The sequence below is a fragment of the Phyllostomus hastatus genome, unplaced genomic scaffold (assembly GCF_019186645.2).
Source record: "Phyllostomus hastatus isolate PE091 unplaced genomic scaffold, TTU_PhHast_1.1 phas_scaffold_129, whole genome shotgun sequence".
NCBI classification, from domain to species: Eukaryota; Metazoa; Chordata; class Mammalia; order Chiroptera; family Phyllostomidae; genus Phyllostomus; species Phyllostomus hastatus.
In genome coordinates this window covers 6,188,024-6,210,574 of record NW_025334009.1, presented here as the reverse complement: position 1 = coordinate 6,210,574, position 22,551 = coordinate 6,188,024, and the positions used below count along the sequence as shown (strand labels likewise).

At 65.0% G+C, this 22,551-nt stretch overlaps 1 protein-coding gene across 1 annotated transcript; it reads right to left on the bottom strand.

Moving 5' to 3' along the window:
- Nucleotides 1-5,384: 5,384 nt before the first annotated feature.
- On the bottom strand, nt 5,385-10,666 carry MYL3 (myosin light chain 3). The gene is made up of 7 exons (XM_045856993.1): nt 10,476-10,666; nt 8,111-8,138; nt 7,834-7,983; nt 6,977-7,150; nt 5,949-6,026; nt 5,799-5,840; nt 5,385-5,601 (listed from the first exon to the last, which is right to left on the bottom strand). The coding sequence occupies exons 1-6, from the start codon at nt 10,584-10,586 to the stop codon at nt 5,812-5,814; spliced, it is 570 nt and encodes a 189-aa protein (XP_045712949.1). The 5' UTR covers nt 10,587-10,666; the 3' UTR covers nt 5,385-5,601; nt 5,799-5,811.
- Nucleotides 10,667-22,551: the final 11,885 nt, after the last annotated feature.

Here is a 22,551-nt window from a genome sequence, read left to right as displayed (position 1 = left end):
ATAAGGTCTTATTTTGCCAAAAACGTGGAAAACAAGAGGCACCCGCTGCCCTCACCATTGTTTTGAAAACAAAAGGAAAACCTCAAGGCCAAAAAAAAAAAAATGGGCAGGACGTGATCTCAGAGGACTGGCAGTCCTCGACGGTGCGAACCAGCAAGCTCTGTGCAAGGCGCAACGTGGACCTCCCTTTCCTCTCGCGAACACCCCCAGGTTGGGCCCCGGGCCTCGGGGCGTCCCATGCCTCTGCTCCCTGCCAGAGCAAGGACCCATTCCGCAGCCCCCCCACTGGAATCGGCTCGCCTCTACCTGCACACCCCTCAGAACAGGGTCCTCGCTCCCTGTCCCAGTTCGCTGGGCGCTGGGGGTGTTATTCCAGAGCACCTTTAAGTGGCTTCCAAGCACGGTGGACAGGAGGGAAAGAGACCGGGAGGGGAGTGGGATGGAGCAGGGGCGAGAGAAAACAGACGCCTCCAGACCTGGGGCACAAGAATCACGGGGGCGGGGGTGTGGGGAGCAGTGACCGTGTTTGGCTGAACCAAAGTACAAAAATCAGGAAGTTGGCCAAAACCTGGGGTTTTTCAGGGGGCCCTGTCTCCCATCTCTGGAGTTCCAGAGTCCTCTAGCTCCCTTTCTCTCTAGAAAGCCCTGTGACACAGCCATTCTCACCAAGCCCTCAGTGGCTTTGAATGGTACTCGGACGCACAGGCCAAAGAAGAGAGCAAAGGCTGGAAGAGAATGGTGGGACCTCAGCATCCTCTGCCAGGCTGGGGAGGAGGGGCCGGGCAGGGGCCCTTCACAGCCCTGACCTCCTAGGCCCTGCCCTGTCCAGGGGGCCCCGGCCGCTGAGACCGGAGGGGCCCGGAGGGCGGCCGGCCCCGGAGGCCTCGCACACGCACACACACTCGCTCACACACACTCACATGCACTCCACATTCCAGCTGTGCTCTGTCAGCATCTGGGCAAACCAGGATTGTGTGGCTTTGGGAGGGCGGGAACAAATAACCCCCAAACCTGGGTGAGGGCAGGCCTGGGGCTTGTTGGAAGGGACTCGGGAGAACCCCAGGGAGCGGCTTCGGAGCTGGGTCAACAGGTTCCAGGTCTGGGGTTTTCCTGCTGTCGTCTGGGGTGCCCGGGTCAGCGTGCCCCGGGGTGTGGCTGGCCCTATACCCGGGCAGGCTCATCCCCGCCCCTCCCTATCCCTCCGCACCGCCCCAGGCCGCAGGACCAGCAGCAGAGCACTCTCCACCCCGGCACCCCAGCACCCGCTTATGCAACGGGAGGGCTGCCTGTCCCGGGTGGCCCGATTTCCTCTGCTCCTCCCCCGCCCCTCCCCCTTCCGCCTCCGCCGCACGACCACCCCCCCCCCGCCCCGATTTCACGCACCACAGTGCTTGGACCCTTCCGTTCTAACCCTGACTTCTCCTAAGACCTCCGGCAGCTTTCTGCCCGCCCCTCGGCAGCAGCGAGTTCGGGCCCCAGAGCCCACTTTCCTATCCCCGCAGTCCGATTTCTTTCCTTCCGGTGACCCGAGAAGGTTTTCGTCCGATTCTCCATTTCCTCAAGGCTCTGCCTGACTTCCTTCTATCTCGACCCGAGTTTCTGGCCATCTCAGCCCCCACTCGGTGCTCTCCGACCTACGACCCGGCGGGGACCCGGTGGCCCTGCGCACGGCGTCCAAAGAGAGGATGCGGGGCATGGCGGGCTGCCAAGAGCCCGGGGCACCCGTGCGGGGATGTCAGGCGGTTCTGAGGTCCTGAAGCGGAGCTCTGTCCCCGGTCCCCAGCCCCCTGGCTGCCCCACGGACCCCCTGGTTCGGGCCGTCCCAGGCCTGGAGAGGTGGGTTCTCCTGCCACCTTAGAGAGACCTCAGAGATCGGGCCTCGGGCCAGACGGGGGAAGCGGGACACAGAGGGACCCCAGACCAACCCCGACCTCGTGGGGCACGTGACACGGCATTTTTGGTATGGAGGGGACCAGGCTGATGGGGGGGACAAACCCCTTGACCCCTCCCATTGCTTTCCGCCAGCCCGCGGGGCCACAGGCTGGACCACCCTGCTTGAGGGGGAGGCCGGGACCAGTGTTTACGCAACTGTGGGGAGGCCACAGCCCGGCTGGCAGTGCCGCCCGCTCAGCGCCAGCGCTGACTCGGCAGAGTCCCCGGCGCACACACACACCAGACGTTCGCACAAACAGACCGACACAGACACACACGGCGAGATAACGCGCAGGCCAACGAGCACACGCACGCACACGCGTGCACACGCGGGCACTCACGCTCACAGGCACACTGCGGACGCGGCACGCTCACACACACAGAAACACAAAGAAATACACGCGCTCCACCAGCCGACGCGGGTGGGGGATGCGAGGGAGGAGGACCCCCAGCCCAGCAGCTGAGCCCCCTCTGGGTGCCTGTGCCCCCACCCGCTCTCACCTGGAGATGGCTGACAACAGGGGCGACCCTGCCCCCAGGACCCTAGCCCAGGACGTCCCCTGACAGAAGAAAAGCCTGGGACCTCTCAGTCCCCTGCAGCCCCCTGGGGACTTTTGAAGGGGAGCTTGGCGGTTCTGGGCTGGGGGTCCGGGAGCGAGGTGGGGCTGGGACGAGCAGGAGCTGGGGGCTGTGCAGAGTACTGGCCACACCAGGCGGCTCCCTGCCCTGATCAGGACCAAAGCAGAGGCCCTGCTCCCTCCGCAGGGGCCCTCCGCCGCTCTGGCCAGGGAAGGTAGCCAGGGTCCGGCAAGGCCACACGTGCGCATGGAGACACCCCCTCCAGCTGAGCCACCACAGTGAGGCCACAGGTGCCTCTGTTCCCTGCCCCACCGGTCAGCCGGGGTGGGGGGAGCCGCGTGAGAGGGCAGACCGCAGCCGCTCCCGCCCCTAAGCCGCATCTGGGGCCGGAGTGGACTACACGTAGGTAAGGAAAGGAACCGGGAAACCTCAAAATCTGCCTGAGATGCTGCTGAGAATGCTGTCTACAATGACCTGCAATCAGACCACTTCCTCCCATCTCCACGGGCCCAAGAGGCTGCTGCCTCTCTCCCGGGGAACTGCCGACTGGTCCCTGCTGGTGGCCCCAGCCCCCTCTCCACCCAGCAGCCAGAGGGAGGCTGATAAGCCACCTCCGAGGACACACCTCGAAGCCCTTCCCCCAGCCACGGGTCCTTTGTCACCTCCCTTCTTCCACCTCAGGACCCTCTTCCCTGGGAGGCCTCGGGTGGCACCCTGGAGTCGATGCTGAGAGTTCTAGCCTTCGTGTGGCCCTGCCCCGACCCTGTGTCAATGCGGGGGGCTCAGGAATCAGCGGTCTGGTCGCCTCATCCCTTGCTGGGACAACTCACCATCTCCCAGAGGTCCCCAGGGAGGCCGCGCCCCCACTGCCCACAGAGCCGTGGCTCCCACGCACCTGCAGGACCTCCTCCCCTCCGCAGCCACGCTCCCACACTCCCACACTCCCCAGTGTCACCTCCTCGGGGCGCTGCTTGCGTTCATGTCTCCATCTCAGCACCGCTCCTGGGGAGGCCCAGCCCAGGACATCCCCTCTCTCCTCTCCTTTTTCTCTTTTCTTTAACAAAACTCCCCCTTCCCCTCTCCGCAGCCCCTGGCAACCACCCTTCTGCTTTCCGTCTCAGACTTGGAGAACTTAACTACTCCAGGTCTCTCGAGTAAGTGGGATCACCCAGAGTATTTGTCCTTCTGCGGCTGGCTTAGTGCCCCTAGCATAAAACCCCAGAAGTTCCTCCGTGTCGCAGCGTGTGTCGGAACTGCCCTCCTCTCTAAAGCTGCCCGCTACCCGTTGCACGCACACCCCACACGGTGCCGGCCCGCTCGTCTGCGGACGGGCACCTGGGCGGTCTCCACCTCTCGGCGGCTGCGGGTGGTGCTGCCGTGAGCGAGGGCGAGTGGGCGCCTCTTCCAGGCCCTGCCTGCAGTTCCCCTGGGTGTGTGCTTAGAAGAGGGATTGCTGGGTCACGTGGCGACTGCGTTTTTCGCTTTTGAGGAGCTTCACACCGTTTCCATAGCAGCTGCACCATCTTGGAGCCGTGCCCAAGGGGCCCAATTTCTCTGCATTACAGTCAACACTTGCTGTTTTCTGGTTTTTTTTTTTTTGGATAATAATCATCCTAACGGGCATAATAGTTTTAATTTGCACTTTCCCAGGGATGAGTGTCGTTAAGCATCAGGTCACGTGCTTTTGGCTACGGGCACGTCTTCTACGGGGAAGGTCTGTTCAGATCCTCGGCCGGTTTTTTCATGGGGCTGTTCATTTGGTTGTTGTTGAATTGCAGGGGTGTTTTAAGAGAGGGGAAGGGAGGGAGAGAAACATGGGTGCGCGGGAGAAACATGGATCAGCAGCCTCTCGAACGCCCCAGACCAGGGACCTAGCCCGCAGCCCAGGCACGTGCCTTGACTGGGAGTCAAACCAGCAGCCTTTCAGTTTGCAGGACGATGCCCCACCCACTGAGTCACACGCCACACTGGGCAGGAATCCTTTATATATTCTGGATATTACATCATCTCCTTTAAATATTTACACAACTATTACCTTCTCAGATAATCACTAGCCTCAACACATCTAACATGCCGGCACCTCCCACCCACCTCACACATGCACACGCACCCACGCACACGCACGCACACACACGCAGCCCCTTCCCGACCCTGGGCTCCTCCTCAGCCTGCATCTCCAGTGTGCGGCCGCACACTTGGGGACTGCACGCTTGTCTTCTGCCGAGAAGCCCAGGGCTGAGGAGCTCGCCGGCAGACCCTGGGTGCCGCCCCAGCAAGGCCTCTCCTCTGGCGGAGAGCCACGGCTCAGGCAGAGTGCCTCGGTTTCCCCGTCTGAGTCAGGCAGGCGTCTCAGGCCTCTTCGGCCCTGACAGGCTGGGGACAGAGCTAGCCCCTGCCCCGTCCCCCACTCCCGCTGTGATTGGGGGGAGGCCAGCCTCCGCCCTGGACCTTATCTCCCCGCCTGTGTCACACAGGTAGCTCTGGGCCAATGCCCCACGGGCCCCTGGTTGCTGGTCGTGGGATGAGACCACTCAGCCAGTGCTCTCGGGCTCCCGGTGGCATCTCTGTATTAGGGCCCCCAGCCCGGCTGCCGCCTCAAGGGGAAGAGGGGCGAGCAGAGCACGGGGGACCCCCAGGCCTCGTCACATTCAGCCCTGTTCCTACCCCAGGGTCTTGGGGACCAGGCTCACAGGGTCGGCACACCAGGTGCGGCGGTTTCGATCGGGTGAGCAGCATCCCAAGGGGCCTTTGTTTTGTCCGGGGCTCCTTGGCCCATAGCGTCTACGGAAGTCAACCGACGGGCCGCGGAGAGGAGAGAAGAGTGGAAGGAAGGAGGGAAGGAGGAGGAGAGGAAGAGAGGCGAGGAGAAGAGGAAGGAAAGAAGGCGTTCATTTATTCACGGGGCCCACGGCTCGGGGACAGAGGGGCAGGCGCAGGCGCCCGCAGCCCGCGGGGGCGGGAGATGACAGCGCACAGAGCAGTCTGGGGGTGCGCGGAGGGAGCTGCTGCAGGTGCGCCCCTCCTTCCCGCCGCTCCGGGCCACTGATGTCAGCGTCCCCCACTATCCCCAGCGTGGCCTCCCGGGGATCCCTGAGAGCAAAGGGGTCACAGGTCACGGTCAGGGGGTCAGGTGAGGCAGCAGGAGGTCAACCGAGCAGCGCTGGAGTGGGTGAAGTTGGGGAGGTGGAAAGAGGGGTTCGGGTGACAGAGGCGGGGGCGGGGACAAGGTGGAAGTCAGCCCAGGTGGCAGCGGAGGCAGCAGGCTTGGGAGGGAGCGGGGGTCTCACCTGGGGCGGGGGTTCAGCTGGCCATGATGTGCTTCACGAACGCTGGGGAGAAGGGGCGAGTGAGTGGCGGGGTTCGGCGCTGCTGACCCGGCGCGGGAGCCTGGGTTCCCGAGCCCCGCCTCCCCAGGACTTCCTGCCCTCAGAGCCCACCTTCATAGTTGATGCAGCCATTGGGGTCCTCTTGCCCGGCCATCAGTTTGTCCACCTCCTCTTCTGTCATCCTCTCACCTGGCAGGGCGGGAGGCCGAGTCAGCACCGGCCGGAGGAGCGGAGGGACAGCCGCACGGGGCCCCCCCAGATGGCCGCCTCGCCTCTGCAGCAGCCCCTCACCCGGTGTTGGCACGGCCACCGTGGCTCACAGGGCCTTGGCCACAACCCTCCTTTCCCAGACCGGGAGAATCAGTGACAGGCCGGGGGTTGGGGGGCAGGGCCTGGGGTGCCCCCCAAGACCCTGGGCTCTGTCCTAACGGAGACACTCTGGCGTGCAAGTCAGCAGCGCACCTGTCCTCTGCCACAGCAGGCTGGTGGGGCCGAGCTAGGAACCAGGGGTCGGGGTGACTACGGAGGGGACCCCTGCTCCCCAGGCAAGGCGGGCACTCTCCTGTCTCCGTGTTTTTGGGTGTGAGCCATGCTGGACCTCCATGGGAAGGGCAACTGACCCCCACAACACACACACACACACGCACACACACACACACAACCCCAGGGACCAGCACAGGTCTGAGCTCACAGTAGGTGCTCGGTAAACACTCGATGTAGGAAGACGTCTCTTAGAGAAGGGGGCACCTGACAGTGGGGGTCAGGATGCCCAAGAGGCAGGCATGTGACCTACTCGGCCACTCAGGTGACAGGGCTCTGGACCTTGACCATGAGGCAGTGAACCCCAGGACTGAGCTGATCCCCCTGGAGGCGCTGATTCCCCCCACCCTGGGCCCAGGCTCCTCCTCTCTCGCTGCGGTTCCGTGAGCTGCGCCGACACACTTCCTCTGTTCGCCACCCCAGTTTCCAAATCCCCCGAGTTTCTGTCACCTGCCATAGGGGTGCCTTGGCTGTGTCGCCCTCCGTTTCAGATGAGACACAGGTCTCGGGGTGGCTGACAGAGTGGCTCCTCCCAGGATGCCCCACCCCCCACGGAGCAGCAGGCGGGGGGTGGGGGGAGGGGGGGAGACGGCCCTCACCCAGGGTGGCCAGGACGTGGCGGAGCTCGGCGCCCATGACCGTGCCGTTGCCCTCCTTGTCGAAGACCCGCAGGCCCTCCACGAAGTCCTCGAAGGTGCCCGTGTCCTTGCTCTTGGCAATGTGCTGGAGCATGGGCAGGAACGTGTTGAAGTCCATCATCTTCGTGTTGAGCTCTGTGGAGACAGGGTCCTGAGGCCCAGGCGGGCCTTTCCCCTTCACGCAGCTCCCGAAGCACCGCACCCCCGAGGGGCACTTCGCAGTCCCGCGAGGAGTGGGCTCTCACACAGCCTCTGCCGTTCTCGGGGAGAACGAGGGCTCCGCCCAGCATCCAGCACCTCCCCTCTCCCTTTGGGAAACAGTCCTTGCTAGCCTCCTCCTGTCATAGGCCCCGCCCTCCTGCCCCTTGTGATTGGTCCGGAGCTGCTGGCTGAGCCAATAGAGGCCTCCCCTGGGACTTTCGAATCTTCCCTTTCGAATTTTGAACCACACCCTCTCTGGCCAGTGTGGCGAGGGAGGCTGGCCCTGACCCACAGAGGGATACCGAGGGAGCAGGAAGGGGCAGTGGGGCCCCTGGCCCCCCCTCACACCAGCCACTGAAGCTAGTCTGCACTGTTGTCAGTCCCTCATGACCAGCAGGCCTGGTGCATTGTCACAGGCCGGGGGGGACAGCAAAGCAGCACTGCTCATCACCTCGTCAGCATCCCCTGACACCAGGCTCAGTGTCCTCATCCAGGCAATGGGAGGACAGTGCACAGCACGGAGGGTCCTGGGTTGTCCCACCGCAGATGGCAGCGCCCCCTGGTGGTCTCCTGGGGAACTGGCACTAGTGGGGAGCTCTCAGGTTAGATGTACCCACCTTCCGGCTTTGGCTTCCCCAGGACGCGGAGCACCTCGGCCTGTGTGGGGTTCTGGCCCAGTGCCCGCAGGACGTCCCCACACTGTCCATACGTGATCTTCATCTCACCGCCGGGCGTGCGGTCAAACAGCATGAAGGCTTCCTTGAACTCTGCCGGGGAAAGGGCGTGAGCTGTGGACACCCCCAGCGGGAGTACCCCACTCACCCACACTGCTGATGGACTCTCAGACTGGGGCCCAGGCCCAACCCTGCAGCCCCGAGGGTCACCCCCACTCACCTTCAATCTGATCCGGTGTAAACTCGATCTGAAAGGAGACCCCAAAGACGCTGAGTGCCTGGCTCAGAGGGTGGGGCTAGGCCCCCTCCTGGTCACTTGGAGGCCAGCCCAGTCCTCAACTCCTCAGCTGTCCCACCTGTGTCCATCGAGCACCCCAGCTTCCCTCACCCAGGACCTCCTGCCGTCCACCTTGACACCCTCCTGCCCCTCCCCTCTCCCTGCCCCTCCCCTCTCCCTGCCCACCTGCACTAGGGCCTTGGGTCTGACCGCACCCGAACCCTGACACCTAGTGGGAAGGCCTGGTGCCTGAGTCCACAGCTCAGGGTGGGCCTTACCTGAGGCCTCTGGTCCTGGACAGAGGTGCCGAGGCCACAGACCTGACCAGACTGGCTTGGCCACCCCACCTGGGGCCCAGTGGACAGGACTGGCCACATGAGTGAGAGGGGTGGGCTCATGTCGACAGGGTGTGTGTGTGCGATGTGCACATGTGTGTGCATGCGCACTCACAAACACGTGTGTGCACGTGTCCACCCTCACAGAGCCCTCGAGGCTGGGTGCTGTCACTCATGTGGCCCTGCCCACACCTGGGTCATGCACACTTCCATCCATGAGGTCAGGGAACCAGGGCAGCACTGCGGAGCCCACACCGGGGCCACCTGAGGTCAGGAGGCCTCCTGGGACCTGGTCTCCTCCTGGTCTCCCCCTGGTCTCCCCCTCCTCATCAGATACCAGATCTATTTTTATCACTCCAGTCACTTGCCCCAAGGTCAAGGTTGTAGGAGAGAAAGGAGCTTGGCACAGGGGGACAGGACTGGCACCTCTCCCGCTTCTGCTCCCTTGGGGTCCTGCCAACCTCCATAGTACACACCAGCAAGAGGGACACCCTGCCCTGCCGCCCTGCCCTGGAGGCCTCCCCTGGGCCCCAAGAGCTCGCCGCCCCCCCCAGCCAGGAAGCCTGCTGACACTAGGTTCCCCAGGCTCCTGGCAGAGCCTCCTGCCCTTCACCAGCCAGCCTGGGGGTTGGAAGGACAATGAGGGGCCTCACGGACCCCCCCCTCTTAGAAGGGAGTGTGTGCCAACCTCAGACCCAGTGAGACTGGACAATGCCACCATGAATCCGGGGAGGTCGGACCCTCATGGGGGGGGGGGCGGGGGGGGGCGCTGGTGGGACACAAGCCTGAGGCCTGAGCAGCAGCCGGAGTTCACGCAGCCAGCTCCAGGGAGCAGTAGATGGGATGGGAAAGTTTCCCAACAGCCTTCTAGGGGGGCTACCACCCCCTTCCACAGCTGAGAAAACCAAGCCTCAGAGCAGGGAAGGGATTCGAACCCGTGTCTTGAAGGACAAGGCAAGGGCCTCCAGGAAAGGCTCTCAAACAGGAGTTGGATCTGTGCAGAGGGGCTGCAGGTCCCACTGGGCCCGAGGGAGCCCTGAGGGGCTGGGAGGGCTCCGCCTCAGCGGGCAGCCGGCCACTGTGGCTGGGGGCCGGCCAAGAGCAGGGAACGGGCAGGATGCAGGGTGCGTGCTGCTATGCAGATGCCACAGGTGGGAGTCAGGGCCGGTCCTCCAAGTTCAGACAGCTGGGGAAGGGCTCCTGGGGCCACTGGCCACAGCTTAAGACCAGCTTCCTGCATGACCCATCCAGCTTGGGCCTCAATTATCCACCTTTTAAAAGTTAAGGCCGTCCCTGTTCTGGGGCTCAGGCACCTCGGCCGGGGTGAGTGTGACCCAGCCTGGGCAGGGGCCTCGCCTCCCGCCTCCCCGCTCTGTCTACCCTGGGGAACTTGGCATAGACTTGAGACCCCACAGCTGGACAAGGAGGCTTCCTGCCCAGCTGCAGGGCTGGGGCGGGTGGTTCCAGGAATCCCCAAGGACATGACTGAGTTCCCGGGAGAAGGCCAAGGGAAAGATGCCCTCTGGCTGGTGGACTGAGCAGCTGGCCTGTGAACCGCCTGCAAACCAAAAGGTCTCCAGTTCAATCCCCAGTCAGGGCACATGTCTAGGTTGTGGGCCAGGTCCCTAGTTGGGAGCGTGCAAGAGCAGGCAACTGATCAACGTTTCTCTTGCACATCGATGTTTCTCTCTCTTTTTCCCTCCCTTCCCCTTTCTGAAAATAAATGCAATCTTTAAAGAAAAAAAAAAAAGACATCCCCTTCAGCAGCACTGGGGAGCCCTGTGCTGCCCCCACCCATCCCGCTGCAGCGCCCCCTGCCCGTGCCTGGAGCCCCCAGAGCTGGTCTGGCCTCTGCACTGGAGGTCCGGGCCTCAGAGCCCACCGCTCCCCTGGAACCAGTGCACTCTGGGACCCAGGCACCGCCCTGCCCTCGCTGCAGAAACCCAGCCCGGAAGCGCGGTTCCCACGCCCACCTGGATCTTGGAGGCATCGAACACTTCCTCCTTGGGGACCGGAGGCTCAGGGGCAGGAGCTGGAGCCGGCTTGGGCTCTTCCTTCTTGGGTTCTGGCTTTTTGGGGGCCATGGGGGCTACAAGCACAGAAAAAGAGGTGGAGAGAAGGAAACAGAGAGCGGGGTAGGTGAGCCTCTCGACCTCGGCCTTTATCTGGGACACCTCTTGCCCCCGGCCCCACCCCCACAGTGCACAATAGGGACAGGGCCATAAAAGGGCATTGGCCGGGCTCAGGGGCTATTTCGGGGCCTGGGGAGGGCATTGTTCAGGCTCAGGAATGGGTGGGGGAGAGGGAGGGCAGTCCATTCCTCCCAATCACCTGTTGAGGAGGGGGAGGGGGAGGGGAGGACAGAGGCTCCCGCTCAGCTCCAAGCACGCCCTCAAACCCACAGGCACAGGGCCCTGCTGTCCCTGGGCAGGTCAGCCCACTCAGCAGGTGCCAAGGGCTGGACCAAGTGGGCGTCGGGGTGGGGCACAGGGACTTGCACCGCCCAGGGTGCCTCCTGAGCTAAACTTCCCACCTGTGCATTGAGTTCCCAGGGGTCTGTGTGGGTCTGTGCAGAGGGGCAGGGGCCATGAGTGTGCGTGCTCCGACCCGCCTGCTGTCTCTGTGTCTGGGGGTTCGTGTGGGGGCGGGCTCTGTGTGTCTTGGTGGGAGGGCATGTATATTTGCGTGTTCTCTGGGTGTCTCTTGGTGTGGGGGTCTGTGCGTGCCGCAGCTATGTGTGCGGGGGTGGGGGCTGTGGCCCGTGGGCTGTGGCGTGCGGGCCCTGTGTGTTTGTGTCAGGGCATCCGTGTGTGCTGGCGTGGGAGTGCCATGGCAACCAGGCCGCTGCAGCCCCAGCCCAGAGCCTGAGGGTCCCCGAGAACACCCCGAGAGGCAGCAGAACAGGTGCCTCGCCCTCAGGGGAGACCGTCCAGCCCCATTCGACAGTGAGTCCAGTTTCTGGGGTTCTCCTCACTCCTTAGTGCTTCTCTTCCACAGCCCCCCGGGGCCCGCGGTCCCCACACTCCTCGGGGTCTGCCCGCCGCAGACCCTTAGCACCCCGTGCCCGCTGCCAGAGTACCTGGCCCCTCCTCCGCTGGGTGCGTTCAAGGCTCAGCCGCCCTGCCCCCTCGGATGCCGCTCCTGGCGCCCCACATTTCCCTCCACCAACCTTCTTTTTTTGGGGGGCGGGTGTTGGGATGGTCTGCCTCTCTGAGGGATCCCAGGGGCTGGGTGGGGTTTGCCCGCTGGTGCCCAGCTCAGGATGCTCACCCCAGTTCTTACCCTGAGCGCCCACCCCAGAGTGCCCAGCCCTCAGCAGAAGGCAGTGGCCGCGTGAGGCCTCCCTGGGCCACCATCTGGGGAGGTGGGGGCGGGGCAGGGAGAGCTGAGGCAGCAGGAGGCCCTTCCAGGCACAGAGCTCTGAGGGCTGGGACATCTTGCAAACACATTGGGCTCCGATCCTTGCCCAGCGTCTGTGCCGGGGGGTGGGAGGGGGTGTTCTTTGTTATTTTTAAGTGCCTGGAGCCTTTGATAGAAACTTCAGAGGCAATGCCCCCCCTCCGCCCGGAATCCCCCCAGACCCCTGGGAATGTCCCGGGTGTGCAGCTGGGATGGAGCCTGAGAGGAGGACCCAACTGGCCTCGACCTGCTGGCTGGGCCCAGGCCTCTCATCCTGTCACTCAGTCTCGTGGTGAGGGGGACAGCAGTCCAGGGAGGGGGCCGGGCCCCTGCGAGCTGGACACGGGACACCCGTCCCCTCATCTGGAGGGCAGAACACCCCGCAGCAGGAAATCTAACAACATCCGGTGTTGGGGGAGGCGAGCTTTTCACTTTTCTGCCAGATGTCTGGCATGAGTATTGAGGAAGAAAGGGTGGGGAAGGGTCCTCGGAGACGAGCCAGAAATACCACAAGAGGGGGAGACAGCCAGAGGCGGACACACGGAGTGACGGCTCCTCGGCCCAGGCCTGCCGACCCACGGGCTGCAGCCACCCACGGGCACGGCCGGCAAGACACCGCCCGACCCCCTTCCATTCACCCTGGGGAAACTGAGGCCCCGGGCAGCGGACACACCCAGGGCTGCCCGGACTCCCCATCTCATTCCGTTCACACACAGCCGCCACCCATGGAAAGCACCCAATGGCAGCTGGAACGGCGGTGGGTGAGCGGCTCGGGCCTGCACCCCGGGGTGGGGGTGGGGGCAGCCAGCCAGAGCCACCCAGCGCCTGTCAGGGGGCTGGGGACCGGGGGACTGGGGTCCGGGTGTCTGGGTGCCTTCCCCTCGCGCACAGGGAAGACGTGGCCCGGCCAGGGGTCACAGCACGCACAGCGCCATCTTCCACCCGCCCCCCGCAGCCCACCCAGGGCTCAGATGGAGGCCGGGTTGGGCCTTTGAGCTCTGGCTCCTCCCGGGACCACTCTCAAACTCTCACCCACCCGCAGCCTGAGCAGCCCCAGGGCCCCCCCGGGCTGCCAGCAGGACGGGCTGCAGAGGCCTGGAGCGAGGAGGGTGCGGGCTTGACCGGCCTCACCCAGGCTTGGTTCCCGTCTCTCCCGGGCCCCGGCCCGAGCTCCACGTCCTTCCGGAGTGACAACCCAGCAGGCGCGGTGCTGGCAGGACCTGGCGGGGCCTAGAGGGCCGAGGGGCTCGGACAGGGGCCTGCGTCCTGCCCCTGGGGCTCTTCCAGCTCCAGCCTCCAGGTGGCTGCTCTGTCCGATGCAGGCTTACACGTGCCACATTCCAAAGCCCTGTCCGGGGCAGCCACCTGACACCCCCCCCCAGCCAAGGGGAATGCTGGGTAAGATGTGGGCCCGCTTTTGAGGGGTCCGTGAATGGAGGCAGGAGACCCTGGGCCTCACTGGCCCCCCTCAGCTTCCTCCCGGCCTCCCCGCCTTTGCACAGACCAGGTCCCACTCTGGCCCAGGCTTGCTGCGGGTCACCTGCTGGTCAGAGAGAGATGTCACCTCCTCCGAGAAGCCTCCTCAGACTACTCTGGGCCTGCTCCCTCTGTCCTGTCTTTGACCCTGAGTCCTCATCCTTGCACTCCCTCCAATGCACTTGTTTCTTTGTTATGCTCTTTCTTACATGTATCCCCCCACCCCCACGAGGACCAGCTGGCACAGGCCGAATTTTTATTCTTCCATCTCTGTATCCCCAAGTCCAGAACAGAGCCCAGTATACAGTAGACGCTCAGTACATGCTGGATGAGCAAGTGTTCCAAACATCTCAGTTTACCCACCTCCCGCAGGAGAACTAGGACCCCCTTGCCAATCCCCGTCCAGGGAGCGGAGGGACAGGTGACCGGGAGGGAGAGGGAGGACTGGCTGATTGACAAGGGCTCTGGTGGGGACACGGGCACCCTGGGACAGCAATGCGGCCGGTGGCTGCCCGTAAGCCCACCTGCCACTACTTCAGCTCAGGCCTGCCATTCCCATCCGCTGGCTGAAAGTCCAGCCAACAGGGGGAAGAGGAAGGGGTGACGCCCCCCAGCATGGTCCATGAGGCAACCATGATGACCAGCCAGCAGGGGGCGTAGGAGAGATAGGAACCGGCCTTCGGATCCTGAACCCAAACCCCAGAACCCAGGATCCTTACCCAGACTTCAGACTTGGAACCTGAAACCCCAAACCCAGACCCCAGACGCAGGCCCCAGGATCTGAACCCCAAGCTTAGAAATTGAACACAGCACCCCAGGACCAGACCCCAGTCAGGGGACCCAGGCTCCCAATCCCAGGGTGCCCGACCCAGACCCCAGACCCAGGAGCCAGGACGGGGCTGCTGTTCCCAGACGGGCCCAGCCCGCTGCTCTGCAGACACGGGTGGGGCAGGCTGGAGGGGCAAAGGCTGGGAACACAGCAGAGGCGAGCACTTAGCAGACCTTCCCGGTAACGCTCAGGGGGCACGAGCAACGCCCCTCATCCCGTCAGCCGACTTGGGCGGTTCGGATAGGTGGCCACGCTGAGGGGTGAGGCCTGGTGTGCCTCGGGCCCCGGAGCCAGCGGCAGGGAAGGAGGGTCTGGTTGCCCACGTGCCCTGGTCCCCCTGGCCACAGGCGCTGCAGGCCGCCCCGGCCGGCCCCGGCCCGCCCCTCCTGGCCCACGGCCTCTGGGCTGGGATGCAGGCCCACACTTCCCGGAGGAGTCGAGAACGCGGCCTGGGCCAGGCCCAGAGCCTTAGAAGTAGGTCAAATGTTGCTGTGCAGCAGGTCCTGGGGACCCGTCCGGGCACGGGCCGGCGCTCACCCACCAGGGCACACGTGTATCCACACAGACGTGCACCCAGCTCCTCGTGCCGGGTGCCATAGACACAGACCCCACGCGGGGCCCCCAGACCCCGCCCAGCGCACAGCTGGGGGACCTGAGGCCCCAACTCTGGCTTAGGCGGCACGAGGCAGCCACGAGGGCCCAGCGGAGAGGAGTGCCCGCACCATTCCCACACCCCTGGGGCCTTGGGCGAAAGTTTGACTCCAAGGAGGACTTCCCAGCAGGCCTGCTCTGCCACCAACAGGATGTGGCCCGCTTCCCGGAGGCACAGCCCAGGACTTGAAAGATGGGAAGGAGTGGCCAAGGGGGAGGCTGAGACTCCGTACGGTCTGGCGACCTGGGCTGGGGCTGGCTCCTCCTGGCCTCAGTGTCCCCATCTGTGCAATGGCTCCTGGGGGGGGGCGACAAGGCGATGCTGGCTCAGAGGACGGTCACTGCCCCGAGTCGCAGCCCCTCCATGCCACCCCCACGCCACACACAGACAACTCTGTCCTCTGCAAGCCAAGCACAGCCCTCAGGCCCCTCCCTCTGCCCACTGTGCTGACGGGGACCAGATGCTCCAACCTTGTGGTTCTGGGGTGGGGGTGGCCGGGCCCAGTGGGCTGGCAGGCAAGCCCTGGGTTTGGCCCGGGGACCTATAATCAGCTCCTGCCCCTCTGATCCCGGCCCAGGACTGACGCTTGGGGCTGTGGTGTCCTGGCCGGCTGTGGCCGTGGCCGCTATATTTGGGAGCCCAATGGAGCAGAAGGGAGGGGTGGACGAGCAGGGTCCTCCAGGGACCAGTGGCTCATGGGGGACAAGCTGGGGGACACTGCTAGCCAGGCTGGGTCCTTTACAGGGGGGGGAGACCATCGCCTGGACTGCAGGGGCCCGGTCTGAAGGGGGGCTCTGCTCTGAGACCGGCCCAGGGCTGTTGGCTGCCCTCAGGGGCCCGGCCCGGGGGGATGTCGGCCTGCCCTCGGTGGCTGGTCTAAGGAAGTGGACTGGAAATGTGTCTGGGGACACTGAGCCCCTCATTTAGCCCAAAGAGTCAGACTGCCAGTCGGAGCCAGGTGCCCTGAGTGCCTGGGGAAGGGGTGGGAGTCTGACAAGGGTGAGGGTGGGTGGGCAAAGGGCTCTCGGGGGTGAGGCTGGGGTCGGGGGTCTGAGAGGAAGGGGCGGACAAAGGTGTCAAGATACATGGACCTGAGACCCGGGTCAGAGGCCACGAGGAGAGGTGCAGCCCCAGCCCCGGCTCCTGCTCTGCCCCAGGGTCCGGCTTCCCGAGGGGGCCCAGGCCCCACCCCCCCAGCACGGCCTGCGGCCTCGCTGAACTGCCCGGGACATTCCCGCCGCTGGGCCAAACCCTGTCCTCTCCCACCAGCAGTCTCCCAAAGAGCAAATATTTATTGTCCTTGGAAGAAAAAAAAGAGTCCCCTTTTAGGACTGGGGTCTGGGAACAGCTATTAAGGCTTGCAGGGGCTCAGCGGTGGTGGCGGCCGGAGATGACCAGGGACCCCACCTAGACTGCTGAGGGTGGGGGGAGGAGGCTGCCCCGCGGGAGGGCGGGAGGGCAGGAGCAGAGGGGCGGGGCAGGAGCAGAGGGGCAGGGCCTCGGCCCTGCCTCCGTGTCCCCAGGCTTCCCCAGACAGGTCTGAGGGCACAGACACCGTGGCCAGGACACGAGGCGGGAATGTGTGTGCGTGACCACGTAGACCGGTGCCTTCTGTGCGTCACACGTGTCCCTGTGGGCACACGGGCGGTGACACGTGTGATCGTGGGGGCGTCTGTGTGTCTGGGAGCTCGCGCGCGCCGCACGCGACTGCGCCCACAGCGTGCACGAGCCCGGCTCTTCGTGCGTGTCCCTCTGTGAGCCCGGCCCGCGTCGGCCCGGGGCGGGGTGGGGGCATGTGGACACAACCTCTGTTGAATGGCCAATTCAGCCAAAAATGCAAGTAAATTTAGCAGAGGGAAAAAAAAACCCGGCCGTCAGATGAGGAGCCTGAATCGGGCGGTTGTTTGACTGGATGGACCGACTGTCTCAGGCGCACGGTTCACGCTGGCTGAGGGGGGGACCCCGCTGCAGCAGAGAGGGGCCACGGCGGCCGCCACAGGGACGGCCCGGACTCGGAGACCGGAGACAGGGTTGCTGCGGCGGGTCAGAGCCAGGGGGCGGGCCCAGGGCAGACGTCACTCACGGAGGGGACGTGCTCGCCCCGCCCCGAACCTCAGCTCCTCTCCAGCAGGAGGCAGACTCCTTCCCACCCTTCTCTCGCCCTCCTGGGCCCCTCAATGGACGGAGTGCAGGTCGCACTGGGAAGGGACAGTGACAGGAAGGAGGCAGCGTGGGGGTGGGGGCGGCGGGGGCAGACGTGCGGAAAGGAGGGTGACAAGAAGGCAATGAAGTGATGGCCACGGGAGAAGCAGCTCCTCCCTCTTTGACCCCTTCCAGAAGCCACCTACCTGTGGTGGCCCCAGCAGATCCAGGGCTGTCCCCACCCCACCCCACCCAGTACCAGCTGTGACCTTGTCTTCAATGGCCACACAATCACCCTCTGTGGCCCAGGGTGTGGAGCTGCATTAAAAATGGCCCCGGCCCCAGCCAGGAATAGCAAGGGTCAATTCCGGTGCCTTCCTGTGCGGGTATTTGTGTCTCTACCCACCCACCGGTGTGGCGGTGGCGATGTCCGAGACACACACACACACTCAGAGGACACCTCAGTCAGGCTGACCTTGCCCTGCTGTGTGTCTGTCTGTCGGGAGAGAGTCCCCGGTCCCCGGACACTCCGCATCCTACCTGGTCCCCTTCCACCAGCACTGGGGCCACCGGCACTCACACTGACGGGGGGGGAGGGGGTGCACACGCCCCCATGTCACCCTCACTCGGGACCCCGGGCCTCAGGGGCTTGGACCAGGGACAGACACACTCCTTCAAACACAAATCCTCATGCTATAGAGACGCCTTTGCACGGATGTGCATGCACCTGTGCACACGCACCCACGCACACTCACGTGCCTCACATACACACACAGCTACCACATCGCACTGTCGCGCTCTTGTGTAAAAAGCTCCGAGTGGGAGTCAGGAGCCCTGGGAGACCGGGGAGAGGCCAAAGGCCAGAGAAACCTGGGAACCTTAGCGGGCCTGCCCGGGGGGGGGGGGGGCGTCTAGATGGCTGCGTGAGTTTGTGTGCACGTGTGTGTGTGTGTGTGTGTGTGTGTGTGTGCGTGTGAGGGTCCACGTGTGCATCGGACGTTTGGGGCCTCGCCCCTGCTGCCTCCTCCGCCCCCACCCCGTTCGCAGAGGGGAGACAGAGGCCCGGGCCGAGCAGCCGGGCCAGCCTGGAAAGGTCCTCGCCCCCAAGTCCGGGGCTCCAGAGCCTCAGCATCTGTGTTGTTCTTGGCACAGCCGGGCCCGATAAGGACAGGGTCAGGGCCCAGCTCTCGTGGGAAAGGGCTCTCTGGAAGGCTCCCGACCCATTTCCTTCCCGGGTCCTGGGCCCCGGAGCAGGCGGAGGGAAAGCACGAGGGACTGAGCGATGACTGCGGGGCCGGCAAGTCCCTGGCAGGCTGGCCCTGGGGGCAGGGGGAGACCACAGCAGACCGAGAGGCTCACAGGCACCCAGGAATGCGGAGTGACCCCTCAAACCAGCCCCAAGGCCCCCAGATGTGGGGCCTGGAGCAGGTGGAGACAGGGTGGTCCCAGGCACCCAGCCCCTGCGGCATCCAGGGAGCCTTGTGGGCGTGGCCTCGGGGCTAAGGGTCAGGGACTGTCTCTGAGACGTCTCAGCCCAGCTGGTGGAGAGGCTGTTTGGGGGGATGGTCGAAATGTTGGGGGCACCAGAGCATCGTGCCCCATCCCAAGCAGATCAGGGCGCTGGTCCTGGGACCCATTATCAGAGCCAGCAGGGGACCCAGTCTGGGTCCTGGCCCCATCTCCGGCTCCAGAGGCCTCCTGCCCTCTGCAGCCCCCGTGTTCACGCCTGGCCCTACTGGGGCCTCGGGGGGCTCAGTAGGCACACTGCCCCCCCCCCGGCACAGTCACTCCGGGGCACGCTCGGACCTGAGCCTCCTCCTTGCACCAACCCTCGCCCCCAGGCTCGGTGCCCTGCAGAGGGCTGGGGCTGAGGGCTGGGAGCCCCGTGCCCAGGGGGGCCGGCGGCAGGGCTCTGCAGGGCTGCAGGGCCCACCCGAGGCTGCAGAGAAGCAGGGAGGGAGGAGGGCATTGCCTGTGGTAAGGGGCCCCTTCCTGCCCCACTGCCTTGCCTGACAGCAGAGGGTCCTGCCTGCAGGAGTCCTGGTCTGACGGGACCAGAGGGACCTCTGGGCACAGCAGCCTCTCCTTCAGCTGGCCCCCACCGAGCCGGCCCAGGGCCCCCACCAGTTGATAATCGCTATTGATACAGTTTGGGGTCAGGAACCACAAAAAGGAACGCTTTGTGGCTACAAGAAGCCCTTGCCACCTCTGGCCCCCCACCCTTGCCTGACCTTGGGGTCCAGAGAGAGAGAATGTGCTGGCCCCATCATTCCCCTCCCCCATGGTCCCACTGAGGACAGGGCCTCGGGGACGGCGGAACCGGCCTGGGCTGGGGGGCCGAGGTGTGCTCTCCCTGCAGCCCCTGGCCTCTCTGGCTCCAGGCCCTGCAGCTTGACCCTGGGCTGTTCCCCAGGGGAGCAAGAACTTTCCGTGGAATGGTTTGGTCACGCATGGCCCCCCTGGAGGAGGACTCTCTGACAGCAAGCGACTGGACCCGCCCAGAGGCCTCAGGAGGCTCCTCCTGAGATCTTGTGAGTCCTTCCCTCCTTGTGGGGAAACTGAGGCTCAGAAGATAAGGGCCCTCCCCATAGCAACTAAGAGGCGAGAGGGGATGGGGGGGCAGGATAATTAAGCCCAAAGCTGTAGCCAGTGACGCTCCCACCAGCGGAGATACTCCACAAGGCGGTGGGTGCTTCTACCAGGGCGGGCACAGCGAGACCTCGAAGGTAAGGCGGCGGCTGCCCTCAGGGCTCACGGAGTCCAGGATCGGGGGTGCTGGGGTCTCCCTCTGCCAGAGCGGGGCGGGTGGCAGATCCGGGAAGGGAAGCCCTTCCCTCTGCAGGGGCGGAGATGGGGGCCCGCTCGGGGTTCAGGAACCGAGAACCCCAGGACCGTGGGGCCCTCAGGGCTGTGGCCCTGGGAGGCGGGCCTGCCAGTCTCCCAGCCCAGCCCAGCCCACAGGGTTCTCGGTCAAAGAAGAAGTGACCTGTTCCGGGGCCAGAGGGGCCACGGGGAGGCCTCTGAGCAGAGCGGTGGCCTGGCCCGGGGCTGACCTGCCAGAACTCGTCTTGCCCCTCTGGGCTCGGCCATCACTCCCGCACCCCCTCGGCCCCCAAAGGGCCCTCTGCGGTCAGGTTGGAGTTGGGAAATTGATACGGAGCCCTGAATCGGAGGGGAGGGCTGGCTACCCTTCCATCTGGGCCCCAGTTCTGCTGGCCCAGTGGGACTGGCTGTTGGGGCAGGTGCTGCCGGTGGGGACGGGATGCACCGGACGGCCTTGAAGTCAGTGCTCCTGTTCTCCGCCTGCACCCCTGCAAGGCTGAGGAGGTCGGGAAGGAAAGGGGTGCTGTGGGGTACGGGAGCTTCGGCCATGGCCTCCCTATGGGGCTCATGGCTGAGTCTGGGGCTGTCGGGGCCTCTGCTTTCTGGGACCTGGGACACAGGTGTAAGCTTTTCACTCACTCCCGGGGAGGCAGCGGGCCCCGGAGGTGGGGCGGGGCCCCCAGGCAAACAGGAGCTGGGTGTGGGACTTTGGAGGGCACCCTGCCCTCCCTGTGCCCCCCGGCTGCCAGTGTCCCTGCAGCTCTGGGGGGCGTCTGAGCCATGCAGAGCCACTGTCCTGTTCTCCCCAGAACCTCGTCTACGGCGGCAACTCACCTGTCCCCAGCCAGGGCCCTTCGGCCTCGTCCCCAGCCGTCGGGAACCCCGGAGGCCCCCGGGTGCTGGGAAGGCTCGGGAACTCGGTCTGGATGGGCTGGGCGACCTCTGGCACACCATTGCCCCTCTCTGGATGTCGTGTTCCCACACACAGTTTTATAAACTTCCCCAAAGTGCTTCCCCTTTCTGGCCGGTTCAGCCAACGTCCACAGTGCCGCTGGGCCAGGCTCTGTGCCGGGTGCTGGACGGCCGGTAGACAGAGCCCCGGTCCCTGCCGACATGTTCCCAGTGTCGTTGCCAGCTCGTCGCTTCACCCGACTAGTGTCCCCTGAGGCATTCAGGGCGAAAGGAAACTGAGGCCCAGAGAGATGGCCCGGCCGGCCGTCCTCAAATGGCCCAGGGTGACCGAGGACCACCCACCTAGAAGGTCCCTCTGGGCCAAGCGGAGCCCAGTGTCAGGACGTAAGGATCCCCCGCCAAGGTCTCCCCAGCACAGCCCCCCAGCCAGGACCCGTGTCTAAGCTAACGCCCTCCCTGCTGCCTCCTCCTTCCCGGCCCCTCGTCCCTTCAAACCGCAGGGCCCAGCCGGCCTCTGGAACGCGTGCCCAGGACCTTGGTGATATTTTGAGTTTAAGAAAACTTTGCAGTCGGCAGGAGCTCTTAAAGGTTATAAATAGCAGCAGCAGGAGCCCACAGCCAGGAGCAGCGGAAACACGTGTCAAACAGACCTGGGAGGGGTGTTCGGAGGAGGCGCAGACCCCCGGGCCCCCTCCCCCTCCAGAGACCCACTGGCTACTGGGGATTTTATAGCCCCTGGAGCCGGAAGTCACACCCCACCCGAAGGCGGAAGGCGTCTGGAAAGTGAGGCTCCCTTCTGCGCCCCCTCCCCACCCTGCCCCCGCTGGGAGCGGTTGCCCAGGTTGCGGGGCGGGGGGGGGGCGGGGAGTGGTATGTGGGGCGCTGCTGGAAGCAGGTCTGGGGAGGCAGGTCTCGCTCCCACCATCTCCCTCCCCCCCGCAAGGTCTCCGCTCAGCTGCCCCTCACGGGAACCCCGGGACTGAGTGGGGTTTCCAAGCACATCCGCTCAAAGCCAGCCATCAGCAGCGAGGGGACAAGACCAGGGACAAGAGGGATTATTTCAGGGTCACTGGAGAGCTGGGCAGCACTGGGGCCCCAAGCCGTGGTTCTTCCGCCACATGCCACGGCTGCCGCCCCCTCCATTCTGAGGGCCCACGGGGCAACCCCTCACCCACCCCCGCCCCGCTGGAGGACTGCGTTGTGAGGAGCCCCCGGGGAGGCCCCAGGGCCCCCCCCAATCCCCACGTTTCTACTTCCGATGGAGATCTCAGTTGAACAGATGAGGAAGTGAGCCCTGGGGAAGGACGGGGGACTTCTGGGCCCCAGCAGGGTGCGAACCCACGCCCACCCGGCCAGGTGTCGCCCGCCCCGCCAGGGTGCCGACACGGAACGCCCGAGGCCGGGCCTGGGGTCTCCGCAAGGGAGTCAGCTCTGGGCTAGGCCACTGTGGTCCCGGGCTTGCCTTCACGGCCACGCGATTTGAGGACATGCTCTTGGGACTGAAGGGACACAGCCACCAAGGCCCCCTGCGTTTTCCCAGCGGCCCCCCGGTGAGCACGGGCAGGAACTGGCACTCCAAATGCCAAGGTTTGGAAGCGGAGGCACGGCTGAGGCCCCCACCTGCCATCCCCGGTCCTGCCTCATTTCCGCCCCACCTGCTGCCCGAGGTCCCCCAGCAGGTCTGGGGGCGGCAGCCAGGCCCGGCGTCCAGGCGCTCTGCACCCCAGGGAGCCCCAAAGGGTTTATGGGTTCCCAGTTGAATGGGCCTGTTGAGCTCAGAGGGGGCCAGGCCCGAGTAAACAGGACTGGGTCTGAG

What these genes read in the sequence shown, in the direction of transcription:
- MYL3 (XM_045856993.1), bottom strand. Translation starts at nt 10,586, where the DNA reads ATGGCCCCCAAAAAGCCAGAACCCAAGAAGGAAGAGCCCAAGCCGGCT. An exon ending in TCGATGCCTCCAAGATCCAG is followed by an intron (nt 8,139 to 10,475) that starts GTGGGCGTGGGA and finishes GTCTCCTTTCAG; the next exon opens with ATCGAGTTTACACCGGATCA. An exon ending in TACACCGGATCAGATTGAAG is followed by an intron (nt 7,984 to 8,110) that starts GTGAGTGGGGGT and finishes TTTCCCCGGCAG; the next exon opens with AGTTCAAGGAAGCCTTCATG.